Source organism: Acomys russatus, chromosome 16 (assembly GCF_903995435.1).
Source record: "Acomys russatus chromosome 16, mAcoRus1.1, whole genome shotgun sequence".
In the NCBI taxonomy this organism is placed as follows: Eukaryota; Metazoa; Chordata; class Mammalia; order Rodentia; family Muridae; genus Acomys; species Acomys russatus.
This window is the reverse complement of record NC_067152.1, coordinates 4031676-4046816: the sequence shown is the minus strand read 5'-3', so window position 1 is coordinate 4046816 and position 15141 is coordinate 4031676. Positions and strand designations below refer to the sequence as shown.

The following is a 15141-nucleotide window of genomic DNA, read 5'->3' as shown; positions in this document are numbered from 1 at the left end:
TTTCTCAGACTGAATGATTTGTTCGTATTTAAGAGTGAAGTGACTGGCCAGGCATGGTGGCAGAGGCAGGCGGATCGCTGTGAGTTCGAGGCCAGCCTGGTCTACAAAGCAAGTCCAGGACAGCCAAGGCTACACAGAGAAACCCTGTTTTGAAAAACAAAAAGTGAAGTGCCCCATTTTCATGAAGGAACTGCCACTCTCAATTGGTCTAACCCCGCTCCAGAACTCTGTGTTATCCTGAGCCATTTCTAGAAGTGGGAGAGGGAGTCACTCAGTTCTGTAAGGTGAGGCCTCCCAGGACTCTAAGTGCCTCCCATGCAGTGTCTACACACCTTTCTGAGTACTGTGAGGCTGCAGGGATGTGCGGTCGTTTGGTCTAGGACTTCTCCGCTGCCGACTTAAGAATCCACTTTCCTCCTGGTACCACTGCCATTCTCCGGTCACGTCTAAAACTTTGTCGCTTCGTCCTTTGCTCAACCACTTAAAAACTGTTGGCTGTGTGCCAGGCTCTGTCTTAGGGCCTTGGGGAACAGCAGCGAATAAAGCCGACTAAGGTCCCTGCTCTCATGAAGCTTGAGACTCTGTGATGGCTCGGGCCTGTGACCAGGAGGACGATCACCGCCTGAGCAGGAGTGAGGCCAATTTTTGAAAGATCTTAGAAAGCAATAATACACAGTGTGGTGGTGGTGGTGGTGTTGACATAACCAGGAGGACACTGTGTCAGGAGCAGAGCCAAAGGATCAGAGGTACATAGAAGACAAGACGAGGGTGATGGGGTGCGGGAGTGGGCTGAATCAATCCGGAGACCCACACTGTGATGATAGGAGAAACTGAAGGAGAAGAATTTCCCGGCTCGGTTTATGCTGTAAGAGACTCGCTGACAGCCAAGACAGTGCCTCACACTCCCCACACTCCCCACACCCCCTCACCCCCCCCACACTCCCCATACTCCCCACACTCCCCACACCCCTCACCCCCCCACACTCCCCTACACTCCCCACACTCCCCACACCCCCTCACACACCCCCACACTCCCCACACTCCTCACACTCCCCACCCCCCATGCCCCCACCCCTCCACCCACCCCCACCCTCCACTCCCCCCAACCCCCACTCCTCACAGTCCCCACTCCTAACTGTCCCCACACCCCCCACACCCCCACACTCCCCACACTCAAAGGCTAAGGCCAGACGGGTTGAGTTCAAAAGTCACCCTGAGTTGTTAGGCGGCGAGACCCCATCTAAAAAATAAAATAAGAGGCCGGGCGTGGTGGCACATGCCTTTAATCCCAGCACTTGGGAGGCAGAGGCAGGCGGATCGCTGTGAATTCGAGTCTAGCCTGGTCTACAAGTGAGTCCAGGACAGCCAAGGCTAACATAGAGAAACCCTGTCTTGAAAAACCCAAAATTAATTAATTAATTATAATAAAAATAAAAAGGAACTGGACATGGTGACACTCACTTTTAATTCCAGCACTTGAGAGGCAGATCTCTGTGAGTTCAAGGCTAGCCTGGTTTACATAGTGAGTTCCAGGATACCCAGGACTACAGAGACCCTGTTGAAATAAGAAGAGAGACTGGGGGTGGGGGGAATGATTCTGCTTCTTACAAAAAGGTTTTCTGGTTAGTGGGGGGGGGCAGCTGGGGAGGTACTTGGTACTCAGAGACCAGTCAGAGGAGTGGTGCCAACAGAGATGGTGAAAAGTGGCCATAGTCTGTATAGTACAGATTTTGGTTAGAACCAAAATATACCTCCATAGCTTGGGTGTACAATGCGAGCAGAACAAGAGCCCAAGTTGACTCTATGGTTTTGAAGGATGGAGGAGCCATCAGCAGAACTGGAGAAGCCTGTAGGGTGGGGCTCTGAGGGAGGAAGATGAAGGGTTCAAATTCAGGGGCTGGAAAGATGGCTCAGCCGCTCTTGCTTGCTGCAAGTATTTGCTGCTCTTGCAGAGGACTGGAATTCAGCTCCCAGTGCCAACACCTACCTGTAACTCTTCTAGCCTCTGTGGGCACTCCCATGATATGCATGTACGCCTACATGCACTACACACACACACACACACACACACACACACACACACACAAATAAATACGTATAAGATAATTTTGGTTTTGGTTTTTTTTGAGACAGGGTTTCTCTGTGTAGCCTTGGCTGCCCTGGACTCACTTTGTAGATCAGGCTGGCCTCGAACTCACAGCGATCCACCTGCCTCTGCCTCCCAAAGGTGTGCACCACCACACCCGGCCCAGATCATGAATTTCTATAAAGATCAGTTACACTGACTGAAGTTCACACATTTGATTGATTTATGGCTGCATGTGTTATTGCTCAGCAGCCATGCTCATGGTGGCAGTGGAGCTATTGTGCCTGCAGCAACTCCGTATTCGTCCTGGAACAAACTTCCTCTCGGGTGCAATGACTCAAAAACAAACAAACAAACCCACAAGATTTCCTCCTCTCCTGATAGACCCAGGAGGTATCTGACAGTCAGTGCCTTTGAGATGACAATCAATCAACAGCGGCCCACTAAGTGTCCAGCTAGCACCACAAAGTTCCCCCACCTGTGTAAAAATATAGCTGAAATTCGCATGCACAACCCCTTTCAGGAAGATGTTACTGGGCTGGCTTTCACCTTATTGTGTCCAGCAGTAATGCTCAATGACTACATTTTAAAATGACTCAGGAAATGTGACGTGATAGAGACAGAGAATTAAAGCTAAAGAAACCAGTGGGAAAGGAAATCACTCTAGAAACGCTGCTGATCTTGGGTTTACTGGCAGTTGAAGGAAGCAGTTCAGCTTCTGAACTTGAAGTTAAATACTTCATTCTTTTTTGCTTTGCCTGTTTTTATTAATTGTCTACGCATCCCGAAGGATTTAGCTTAATTAATCCAGCGTTAAAGCAGAGATCCACAAATTGAGGTTTAATTTTAAAATATGCTTTTTATAGTCCAATATTTCCAGCATAATGAATTCCCTGTGTAATTAAAAGTTTGATTAAAGTGGGACCTAAAAATAGTATAATAAAAGCTTTCTGAATACAACCCTGAACATTATTCAATGGATTACTCTAAGTCCTTATAGCTTAAATGTATCTTTTAAATTTTTTTTCTATAAGCATTGCTAAGGCAAATCAAAATGCTCATAATTTCATAGAGTTATACAAGAACTAAAAGTCGACTCCAGAGAATTGCTGTGGGGGTGAGGGTGGGGGTGGGCTGTCTGCCAAGCCGTGGCGACTGGGCACCTGTCTACCGCAAGAGGGCAGTGGCGGACAACCGTACCTTCCGAGAGCGGCCAGAGGTTCCTTAGTTGGCATTAGAGGCCGCGGTAAATGCATCCATCTCTGGAAAGGAGAGGGAAACAGAACTACCTCCCAGACAGATTCGGAGCTTTTGTCCCTGGAAACAATAAAACAGGAAATAAGCAGCAGGGGGTCTTGAGAAGAAAACAACCTCTCTCTCTCTCCATCCTCCCGTCCAAATCATGGGTGCAGATGGGGGCCTGCACATTGGGCTGTTCAGCCAAGATCACAGCCAGCCATTGATGGAACTGAGCACTCTTTGAGGATTTGGGAAACACAGAACGATCTATGGGGAACTGTTTTATCTCAGAAAATTAGTTGGGACGGGTACTAAGAGTGTCCTAGGATGAACTTTGCTTTTATTTAATTTAGATTCATAACACTGGAACATTAAGGTAATCCGAGGAATCTCTGGAAAGCTGTAATATTTCTTTGTAAAGTTTCCAGGAAGCTAATTAACACAACGAGGGATCAATGATGACAAATGGGCCCTCGGTGTTTTAAGTAGGTATTTTTATTGGTCTAGAATTACCCATAAAGTGAGATGAATCAGACAGTCCTAACGTGTTCTCATGCCTAGCATCTGTTCTTGTTTTTTTTCATAATTGTCACTAATACTATTGAGCTGTAATCTGGAAAAACTTTAAGGACTTGAAATAAAGAAATTAAATTATTCCTTAATTTAATGTTGTTTCAATTCAACATTTATTGAACACTTACAATTGAATGAGAAAAAACAGTGCTTCTGTGTGTGTGTGTGTGTGTGTGTGTGCCTGTAAAAATAAAATGTTAGAAAATTAATTGTAGGCATATGTTTTAAAGTCAGCTTCAAATAAAAATAAAGATGTGACTATTTTCTTATTGAATGTGCAATAATATTTCCTTATTCCTGTTATACGCTGCACCTTGCTTTAGAGGCGCCTTCAAAACCATGATAAAGCCAAGCCCAGTTCAAGGAAGCTTCTAGTATTGGCAGGAGACAATGTTTTGGGGTCTGTGTGATAGCTCAGTGAGCAAAGGCTCCTGTTGCCAAGCTTGACACCCTGAGCTTCGTCCGCAGGCCCACATGTAGCAAAGAAAGTATACTCCTGCAAGTTTGTGCCCTGATCTGCACACTCATGCTGTGCCACATATGTGTACACCCAGAAAAGCATGCATGCACACGCATGCACACACAGACATCAGTAAATAAAATGTAATAAAAATGTTCTGCTTTAAAATTCTAGTAAATAACTGAAATTATGGTTAAAATGCTCTTAGCGATATTTAAATCTCTCAGTTTTAATATATATGTTATATATGTAATATATGACATATATATATTTCACATATATATAATGGTTTGCTCACCTCAAATCAGCAGACCTTTATACCAGTCAGCATCTGCGTTAGACTAGGAACAGTGATGAATAAAGCTCAGCCTGCCGTGTGAGGCACTGAGAAGAGGCAGATCTTTGTGTGTATTCGCTCATTTGGAAAGATAGACGGACTCAGAGCATATAAATGATCTACTTAAGGTTACAAAATTAATTGGGATAGAGCCAAAATTAGACCTCACAGCCGTTCAACTCTAAGGAACGCTTTCCATTGGACCATCCTATCTAAATATTAGTCACTGGCTCCTGGACATCTTTAGGAACGGCAGCTAACAGCTTTCCATGGTGGGCAGTAACTACATACCTTGAAACAATTTTAAATTAAAGAATTTTTAAATCTAGTAGTATAACTAATAAGCACTGTGTATTCATTATAAAATAATCTTTTATACCCAACCCGGACACGCCTTGTTTGGTTAGGTTCGTTTCTGTTTGTTTCACAGAGCTGGGAAGCGACCTCGGGCTTTTATGTGCTGGACAAGTGCTCCACCCCTTAGCTACATCCTCAGCCGTTTTTAATTTTAGTTTAAAATAGGGTCTCACTAAGTCACCCAGGCTGGCTCAAACATTACCTAGCTTCTTACACTAACCTCAAGCTAGCAATCTTCCTGCTGGAGTTGGCCAAGGAGCCGGGATGCCAGGGGTCGCCACGCCCACCGGAGCCTGGTGGATTTGAAGATATAAACTGTAACAGAAATAGCCGAACTGTCCTTGCTCTCCTCATCCTGTTCTCTTCTTTCACGGTTCAACAGCAAAGTCAGTGCCTATCGGTTCATGCCTGATTTATTCCTTTTCCTGTGTCTTTTTTGTTTTTGTTTTTGTTTTCCAGACAGGGTTTCTCTGTGTAGCCCTGGCTCTCCTGGGACTTGCTATGTAGACCAGGCCTCGAATTCACAGAGATCTGCCTGCCTCTGCCTCCCAAGTGCTGGGACTAAAGGCGTGCGCCACTGGGCTCCCTTTTACTATATGAAGTAATAAATCCTACAGATCTTTAAACCTTTAAGAGTTATACCCACATATGTATACACACACACACACACACACACACACACACACACTTCCTTCAGTGTTAACTGCTATGTATTTCCATTACATGAAAATATCAAATTTCTGTCTACCTTTTATAATTAAATATATAAACAAGGTACTGCTAATGAGTTTTAATTTATTCTTAATAATTAAAGTCCAAAGTTATCCATACTAGGTCTTTCTTTTCTTGGTGCAGATCACTCTCGACTCGAAGTATGGAAGTTTGCCAACATGGCCGTTGAACTCCTGTACCACTGGCTAAACACCTGCTTGACTCTCATGGAGCTAAACAGTAAGAAAGACAGCTCTATTTTGCCTCCGTTGCCCAGGAAGAGTGATACCTCCATTTTTGTGAAACTCTCAGAGAAATGCTTGGCATTGAAAAGCTAAGGATTGGTATTACATTCGGGACATGTTGATTGTGTCCAGTGCTGTTAATTATGAACTACTTTCTGGGAAGGAAGCCCCCACAGACACACTCACCTTAGCTCTCAGACACTCACCTTAGCACTCTCTAAAACCAAAAGTGCCGAGGAGAACTTTTATCTAAAGGCGATGCACTTAATGGTGGCCAGAGCCAAAATGAACATGCAGAACATATTTGAAATGTCCCTTTTAGTTTGAGCTTTCTATATGACTTGAAACTACTATGGTTGTTTGGGAAGTTGATTTTCATTCTTTTAAATGGCAAAATAAAGAAATACTTGGGCTCTGGAGGGAGAAATGGCAGCTTTTACATCAAAAGAGTACAAAACAATAAATATTTTAAAGAAGTGGACTTTTTTTTAGAATTTTTCAAAGACTATCCAAACACTCCTCTTCCATCCTTCGTCTCTCCTCTCCTGAACAATTTAAAAGTCATTTTTATATTACTGTTTGTTTATCTGAGACAGAGTTTCTGCATATTCTGAGGCTAGCCTGGATCTGGATACATAGCCCAGGCTAGCCTGGACCTGGATACATAGCCCAGGCTAGCCTTGAATCCCTGATCCTCCTGCCTCAGCACCCTGAGCGCTGTGAGAATAAGTACATACCCGGCCACAGGTGTCATTTTGATAAACAGAAGTTTCCTGGGAAAATGTTTGTCCATGCTCACAGAATAAAGAAACACCAGTTTTTAATAACAAAGACTTCTCAAGTTCCGTAGGCAGAAAAGAATTTGTATTTGTTCAAAGGCCGCTGTTACAACAAACTTCACTGCCATGCTATGAGATTTCATCTTCGCAAGAGGATATCTGATGACAAAGTCAATTTTTAATAAAAATTGGGAAATTAAACTTTATTTTCTTCATTAGGCTGACAGACTGTGATACGTCTTCAGCATCTTGTAAGTGGAGAGTGGCAGCCCTGTACCCTTTCCTGATAAGATGACAGTGTTATTGCCAGCTACCTTGTCTCAGATGAGCTCGTGACAAGCGTTACTACTCTTGGCCACTGCATATTTTGAGGGAGGTATTATTTCCAGCATTTGCAGCAACATTTCTAGCAACAGTGTCCTTGACGATAGTAAAGTGATGGGCATATATCCGGACGGCGGGGAACGCGGCTTCTGTCTGTCTGGGGCACTGCAGAAAGACTGGGTAAAGTGCAGTCTCAGCGCTCATACCCAGCCACAACAAACACCATATGAACAGAAAGCGGTTAAATGAAACGAGAAACGAGAAAAGGAACGTTGCTGCGTGTTGTGCTAAGGGCAGAAGGGGCTGGAGAGATGGCTCAAAGGTGAAGCGGAGTTCAGTTCCCGGCACCCAAGCGGTGGCTCAGAACCATGTGTGACTCCAGCTCCAGGGCATCCTCGGTCTGGCTTCTGCAGGCACGCATATGCGTGTGATGCACAGACATACGTAATCTTGTAGAGTGAACTAGAAGAGTAATGAGAAACGGCTAGCGTGCCTGTGTGGGCGTGCATGTGTGTGCGCGTGTGCGCGTGCATGTGTATGTGTGCATGCATGTGTGTGTGTGTGTGTAAAGGCATTTGCACTCCAGCCATTGCTTTGCTGAGAATATGAAATTCAAGTATATCTAGACATTACTTGCAGTGTAAAAACTGTACAGACTTGGATATAGCCGATGAGACTCCATTTTCTTGTGCGTCTGTCTGTGTAGACGCACACTATGTGTGGACAGGTAAGGGAGCCCAGCGAGGCCAGAAGAGGGCATCAGATGCCCTGGACCTGGAATTTAAGGCATTTGTGAGCCACCTGATGCAGGAGCTAGCAACAGAACTGTTTTCCTATGCAAGAGCAGCAAGTACTTTTAAGCACAGAGCCATCTCTCTAGCCCACTGATAACAATCTTGCAAAACAAACAAACAAAACTACTTTTTAAACCCCCCCCCCCCCCCGCAGGAGGATCTCTGTGAGTTTGAGGCCAGCCTGGTCTACAGAGGGAGTTCTGGGACAGCTAATGCTGTTACACAGAGAGACTCTGTCTTGGGCAGCTAAAGGCGTGTGCCACATACACATGTAGTTTCCACTCTACTTATGAATTTGCTTATCTGACAAATATAAGAGGAATCATATGGAATATATGATCTTTTGTGACTGGCCCCTTATTCCCTATGTTGTGACAGTTGAAGTACGATAAAGCAATCAGCTTTTCTGAATTTCTCTAAACATTTCTAACCCACTAAAGCAAAAGATCTTTCCTCTAGTTTTATATATATATATATATTTGGGTTTTTGAGACGGCATTCTCTGTGTGTAGCCTTGGCTGTCCTGGACTCACTTTGTAGACCAGACTAGCCTTGAACTCACAGAGATGCCTGCCTCTTTGGGGGCTGGGATTAAAGGTGTGCACCTCCACGCTCAGCTTCCCCTAATAATCTTATTTATACAGATGTGTGGTGGCATGCACCTCTAATCCCAGTGCCCAGGGGCATGGACAGGAGCAATTGGGAGTTCAAGACCACTCTGAGCAAGATGAGACACTGTCTTTAAAAAAAAAAAACAAACCATGACTGGGCCTGAGGATGTGGCTCAGTCAGCAGTGTACCTGCTGAGCAAGCACAAAGCCCTGGGCTTGATCCCCAGCACCACATAAAATCACGTGTGGCAGCACACAACTCTAATCGCAGCGCTTGGGAATTGAAAACAGGAGGATCCAAAGTTCAAGATCCTCCACCAACAAAGAATGGGATAACAATTGAGATGTAATATGAATAAATAAAATATATTTAAAAAATAAATTAAACAAATAAATTTAAAAAAAAATACCTCAAAAAAAAAAAAAAAGAAAAAAGAAAAAAGAAAAAGAAAAAGAAAAAAAGATCCTCCACCATCTTTATCAGATCAGCCATGTTTGCTCACAAAAGTCCTCACAGCTGAGACACGGAGGAATGGGGCACTCGCACTTGAGTATCTTGCCATCCCCCAGTCAGTTGTTTGCAATTGTGCCCTAATTGTGGCCTCCGGAAGGGGTTGCAGTGTGTAATGTAGGCAGGGATGGTCTAGGGAGGGGACCATGGGAGAGGCCATGTTGGGTGCAGATCTTCCAGTGTGGCTGCTTTTGGGGGGGGTGGTTTCGAGACAGGGTTTCTCTGTGTAACAGCTCTGGCTGTCCTGGAACTCACTCTGTAGACCAGGCTGGCCTCGAACTCCTCACAGAGATCTGTTTGCCTCTGCCTTCCAAGTGCCGGGAGTAAAGGCGTGCGCCACCACCACCACCACCACCCAGCTAGTGTGGCTGCTTTTAAGGTTACCTATGCTGCTACTTATAACCCCTCACCAAGGCTGTGCAAGGAAGCCGGATAAGCTCACTGGCTTCCTAGGGTGACCTCTGGTGGGAGGACATGTAATTGGGAGAGATGTTGTTGCTGGGAATTGAGCAACCAGTGCTCTTAACCTCTGAGCCATCTCCCCAGCCTCACCCTACTGGGCAGTCCTGTGTAATTTGATTTTTGCAGTGAGGTGGTCAGCCCTGGCAGGGTGCTTTAGTTTTTGCTCTTGACCCTTTTTGAAAATTATTATTTGAAGCAAAGTAACACACACCGTTTGTCCTGGCCAGGTGTCTGTCATGGCAGACCACACTCTGGAAGCCCAGCACAGTGGCACACACCTAGGATCCCAGAATTAGGAGGTTCAGGCAGGAAAACTGAAAATTCTAGGACAACCCAGGCTACAGAAGGGAGACTCTGTTACTCAAAGTAAGAAGTCTGATCGGAACCTTGGCCATGTTTTCTCCGGCCACCTTCACACCATGAGGTCAGAGCTGAGGGTCCTCCGGAGACCACACACAGCAAGTCCTTAGCCCTCCAACTGTAGGGCGGGTTGCCAGTCTCTGCATATCAGCCATGGTTCTGATATTTGCCTCTACACTGCTGAATAACATGGGTGTGGATGCCTTCTGTATGATCCCAACTGTATCCATTACCTCCTAACATGTAATATAAAACTGCACTTTCTTCCCAAGGCTTTTGTGCACATGCACACATAAGTACTTAACCATTTTTCCATCAATGTGATGTCTTCATTTAAGTTATAATGGATGGGTATTCGTATACGTTACCATGACTACGCCTGTTCTATGGAGTGTGTAATTGTTTTTCACTCTTGTACATATTCTCAATTTTTCTTGAGTTAATGTCAAAAGAAAACTAGAATAGCTAGATCACAGATTTCAAAGAGTTATGGGAAAGGAGGTTATTTCATAATGAAAATGGGGGTCAACATATGACATTCTTAAAATATTTACATATCTAATAATTTACTTTTGGAATGTAAAAAGCAAAGACTGATATTATTTCAAATCCACAAAGATAGAAAGTAGATTAGTGGCTGCGTGGGGTTAGAGGACTTGCGGGGTACTAACAGGTTCATGATGTCTTTTTGGAGTTAAAGAAAATATACTAAAATTGAAATGGCACTGGTAGTAAAATTCTGAATATAAACTACTGAGTCATAACTTAAGTGGTAAACTTCATGTGAATCACATGTGTGCTTATGTGTAGGGGAGGGTTGCATATATGTGCTTGTGGAAGCCACAGGGCCACAACCAGGTGTCACACATCATCAAGTCACCCCACCCATCCACCTGTCTAGAATTCACCAAGCAAGATAGGATAAGACTGGTTGGTCAGGTGTCTTCATCTCCCCCAATACTAACGTTACAAGTACACTTAAAAGAATGGGGTCTGGCTGGGCGTGGTGGCGCAGGCCTTTAATCCCAGCAGTCGGGAGGCAGAGGTAGGTGGATCTCCGTCAGTTCAAAGCCAGCCTGGTCTACAAAGCGAGTCCAGGACATCCAGCCAGGACTACAAGAGAAAACCCTGTCTCGAAAAACCAAAAAAAGAGGCAGGGGTGGGGGAGAGGGTTCTGGGGACTAGATTCAGCTCTTTGTGTTTGCAAGACAGGCACTTTATTTTCAGTACACCTACTTTCAAAAAAAGAGAAAGAAATTAGCTGGGTGTGGTAGTACTCTGGGAGCAGATGCAGGGAGATCTCTGAGAGGTTCAAGTCAGCCAGAACTACATGGTGAGGTCCCGTCTTTTATTTATTATTTTAATGTAAGAGGTATCATATTAGACATTAATCAATATCCACACAAAGATATAGAGACATCAGAACTGGTAAGTATGTAGGTAAGCACAATACTTTAATTTTTTTAAAGATTTATTTTATGTGCATTGGCATTTTGCCTGCATGTATGTGTACCACCTCTGTGCCTGTTGATGTTAAGAGGCCAGAAGAAAGTGCTAGATCTCCTGGAACTGGGGTTCCAGAGTTGTGGGGCACCGTGTGAGTGGTAGGAGTTGAGCCCTGGTCCTCTGCCTTCTCCCCACTGTCTGGAGGCAAATGCAAAAGGGTCCCCGAAAGTCCAAGGCCAGTCTGGCCAACAGAGTGAGCACCAGTGCAGAGATGGCCCAGCGGTTAAGAGAACTGGCTGCTCTCCCAAAGGTTCTGAGTTCAATTCCCAGCACCTATGTGGCACCTCACAACCACCTATAACTGTAGTCCCAGAGCATCTGATGTCCTCTTCTGGTGTGCATGCAGACAAAACACCCATATACATAAAATACATAGGTTAATCTTAAACAAATCATAAAAAAAAAAACACCAAAAGTGTTTAAAGCAAAAGTAGTAATTATTCGAATTTGACAAAAGAGGGAAGCTTGGCACATGTATCTAATTATATGCTCTGTAGCAGGTCGCACTACAGATTGACCTTGGCCTTGAACTCATGGTCCTCACACAGTTAACTCCCCAAGTGCTGAGGTCATAGGCACGCTACCATATGCGACTGTACGCTTTTTACATTATAAAGTAGTAAAGCGGGTTTGTATATGTGTCTTTTGGATGCTGGAAACCAAACTCAGAGTTGCACACAAGCTGGGCAAGCACAGCACCCCACTACTGACCTACATTCCCTGAAAGTGATATAGCCTCCCTCAAAGAGGGAGATAAATTACAGCATATGACACAGCTGTATAAGGGAGGGCTGGTGGATGCAGCTCAGTGGATGGAGCGCCCTAGGTTCACTTGCCTGCATGGTATAAACTGGGATTGATGGTACCTGACTGCAATTCCAGCACTGGAGGCAGAGGGCAGGAGGCTAGGTCCCTGTTGACCAAGGCTAGGCATAATCCAAACAATTCCAGGTTTGCCAGGAGCATTTTAGGACCAAGGTCCCTGCCACTGCAAGCTCTCACGTAACACCAAGTGTAGATTCTCCAGAGAGACATTTCTTCCTGCTTCAAACAGTCTCAAAACAACTTCTCAGCCTCCACTGACTTGAACCAAACATAGCAAAGGCTTTTCTCACTCAAAGGCAGACACAAGGGCTTTACCTTTCACTACAGTGGGACGACACACTTTTGATTGGGATCTTGAGGAACACCCTTAATTCCGGGCCATACTTTCTGCTGAATGGCAGAAGAAGGAAGGGGTTGTTCATTCTTTGCTTGCCTGCATTCACTTTGCCAGCACATCCATTAGATTGGGGATTCCAGCTTACACAGAAGACCAACTGAAACACCCAGCCTCGAGGGACCGAGCAACTCCTAGATTCTTGGACTATCCGTTCACAGCTGGCCATTGCAGCCTCTAAGTCCTTACAGACTGAGAGAGAGATTGATTCATTCCATAAATTCTGTGACTCTTGAGAACCCTTACTAACACATAATCAATTTAATGAAAAAGGTTTAAACATTCCAATTAAAATGAGATTATTAAATAGTAAAAAACAAACAAACAAACAAAAAACCCCTGAGTTATATGCTATCAGCGAGAAATCCAATATGGCTGGGCGTGGTAGTGCACACCTTTAATCCCAGCACTTGGGAGGCAGAGGCAGGTGGATTGCTGTGAGTTCGAGGCTAGCCTGGTCTATGCCTTTAATTCCAGCACTAAGGAGGCAGAGGCAGGCATAGCACTGAATTCGAGGCCAGACTGGTGCAGGACAGCCAAGGCTACACAGAAATACCATGTCTCGAAAACAACAACAACAACAACAACAACAAAAAGAAAAAGAAATCCAGTGTGAATATAAACATATCACAAATATGTCAAAACAGGTTAAAAGTAAAAAAATTTTTCAAAAGGCATCTATGCTAACATTAATCAAGCCGAACTAGTTATACCAAACAGAGGAATGAATCATTTTCTTCTCTTCTGCAGTGTGGGAGTTCAAACCCAAGGCTTTTGAGTATGCTAGGTAAGAGGTCTATCTTTGAAACATAAACCCAGACCTCAGGGTCTCTTCCTAATGATGCCAGAGTTATTGTGACAGGACATCACCAACCCACATGTTCGTATGATTTCAAAATACGTGGGGAAAAAAAGAACAGAGAAGCAATTGTACTAACTTAATAGCCTTTTTGTGATTGTTCTTTTAAATTGTTCTACTAGTTTAGAAATGGTGGGTGCACAGAGGGGTTTTTTTGTTTTGTTTTGAATGCGCGGCACACCTGCGATGAACTACCGTCATTCAGGAGGCTGAAGACGTAGGATATTCTGAATTACCTAACAAGACAGTCTAAAACATAGGTCCAAAAGGTGTCAGACAGGACACTGTTCCCCCATGCCTAGAAGGCATGGACAGTCAGGGTTTGAACAAAATAATCAGTTCTCACTGACGCACTATTTATTAATGCCTTTCGTTTTCTAATCTCCCAGAGCTGGGCAGCTCAGGGGAAAACAAATCAACCAATGTGAAGGTAGTGGTTTTGAAACCCACTAAGTTCTGATTACTGGCCGTCCGTCCCCACGTCCCCACGTCCCCACCTAGTCCAGACTTAGCAGGTGCGCGCGGTCAGATTTGTGATTCTAATTCGGCCTCCAGAGAGACGCGGCTCGTCCTAGGATCGCACTCCAACGGCCACCGGGCTAGCATTTTTTGTCGTCTCCTGCAGCGTCGATGTCGACACCATTAGCCGGATGCAAAACACAACGCGGCGGTGGAACACACCCACCCAACGTCGTGCAAACAACGAGTTCCAACCACCGGAAGTGTGCGAACCCGCGTCGGCCTTACGTCACGTCAACGTCACGTCCGCGTCGGCCACGTCCTGCGGAGACGGGAACAAGATGGCGGTTCCGGGCCGGCAGTGAGTGATGCGGGAGTTAGGGTTAGGTTAGGCTGGAGAGTAAGAAGCCAGGGAGACTGAGTCTTTAGGCTGAGGCGACCGAGGTCGCCGGAAGTGTAGGGCCACCGCCGCCAGGGTAGAGGCGGGAGAAGGCGAGGAGTCCCGAGCCACATAGATTTTCCCATCCCCGCCCCGTACATTTTTCCAGGATGCAAGCCTGAAGTTTGAGAAACTTGTGAGGAAGTAAAGGAAGTTAGGCTGAGGGGCAGAGAGCGAGACTTTTCTATTTTCCAAAAGCTCGGTCTGAGGCCCCTCAGTCTTGCTTCCTACCCCGCGCTTTGAGTTTCTCCGGGTTGGATGCGCTCGGGGCCACTGAGAAAACTCCTGGTTTTCTTAGAGGGTCTTGTTCTCTCCCCGGCGGAAGCTCCAGGTCGGCTTCCCGCCCTCTCTTCTGGTGTTAGGAAGCTGAGAAGCCACAGAAAAGGGTAGGCGTGTAGGAGACTGGAGTATGTGCGCAACAGAAATACTGTGTACGTGCCTGGGCGTTTTATCTTGAGCTGTAAACTTACGGCGCCGCGTCCCGTGGCTTCTGCATTTTTCTGTTTGTTTGTTTTTTGGTGTTTTGAGACAGGGTTTCTCTGTGTAGCCTTGGACATCCTGGACTCACTTTGTAGACCAGGCTGGCCTCGAACTCACAGCGATCCGCCTGCCTCTGCCTCCCGAGTGCTGGGATTAAAGGCGTGCGCCACCACGCCCGGCTTGGCTTCTGCATTTTCAAAGCAAAAACAAAACCGCGAGAAACGGAAGGAGTTGAGTCAGGTGATGGTTCTCAGGCGCCAAAACAAAGCTAGTGAGGTCAACCGACGGCGATGGGAACTTTCCCGGTGGTGACTTGTTCGCAGACAAATG

The 15141-nt window shown here is 45.4% G+C and overlaps 2 protein-coding genes across 2 annotated transcripts in view; both read left to right on the top strand.

Moving 5' to 3' along the window:
* Efcab5 (EF-hand calcium binding domain 5) overlaps nucleotides 1–6101 on the top strand; it is a 129128-nt gene extending 123027 nt beyond the window's left edge. Inside the window, exon 23 of the mRNA XM_051158381.1 lies at nucleotides 5908–6101. Coding sequence (XP_051014338.1) covers nucleotides 5908–6101 — 194 coding nt within the window. The remainder of the gene's footprint in view (nucleotides 1–5907) is intronic.
* An 8132-nt stretch (nucleotides 6102–14233) lies between these two features.
* Nsrp1 (nuclear speckle splicing regulatory protein 1) overlaps nucleotides 14234–15141 on the top strand; it is a 29489-nt gene continuing 28581 nt past the window's right edge. The window contains exon 1 of the mRNA XM_051158003.1: nucleotides 14234–14253. Coding sequence (XP_051013960.1) covers nucleotides 14234–14253 — 20 coding nt within the window. The remainder of the gene's footprint in view (nucleotides 14254–15141) is intronic.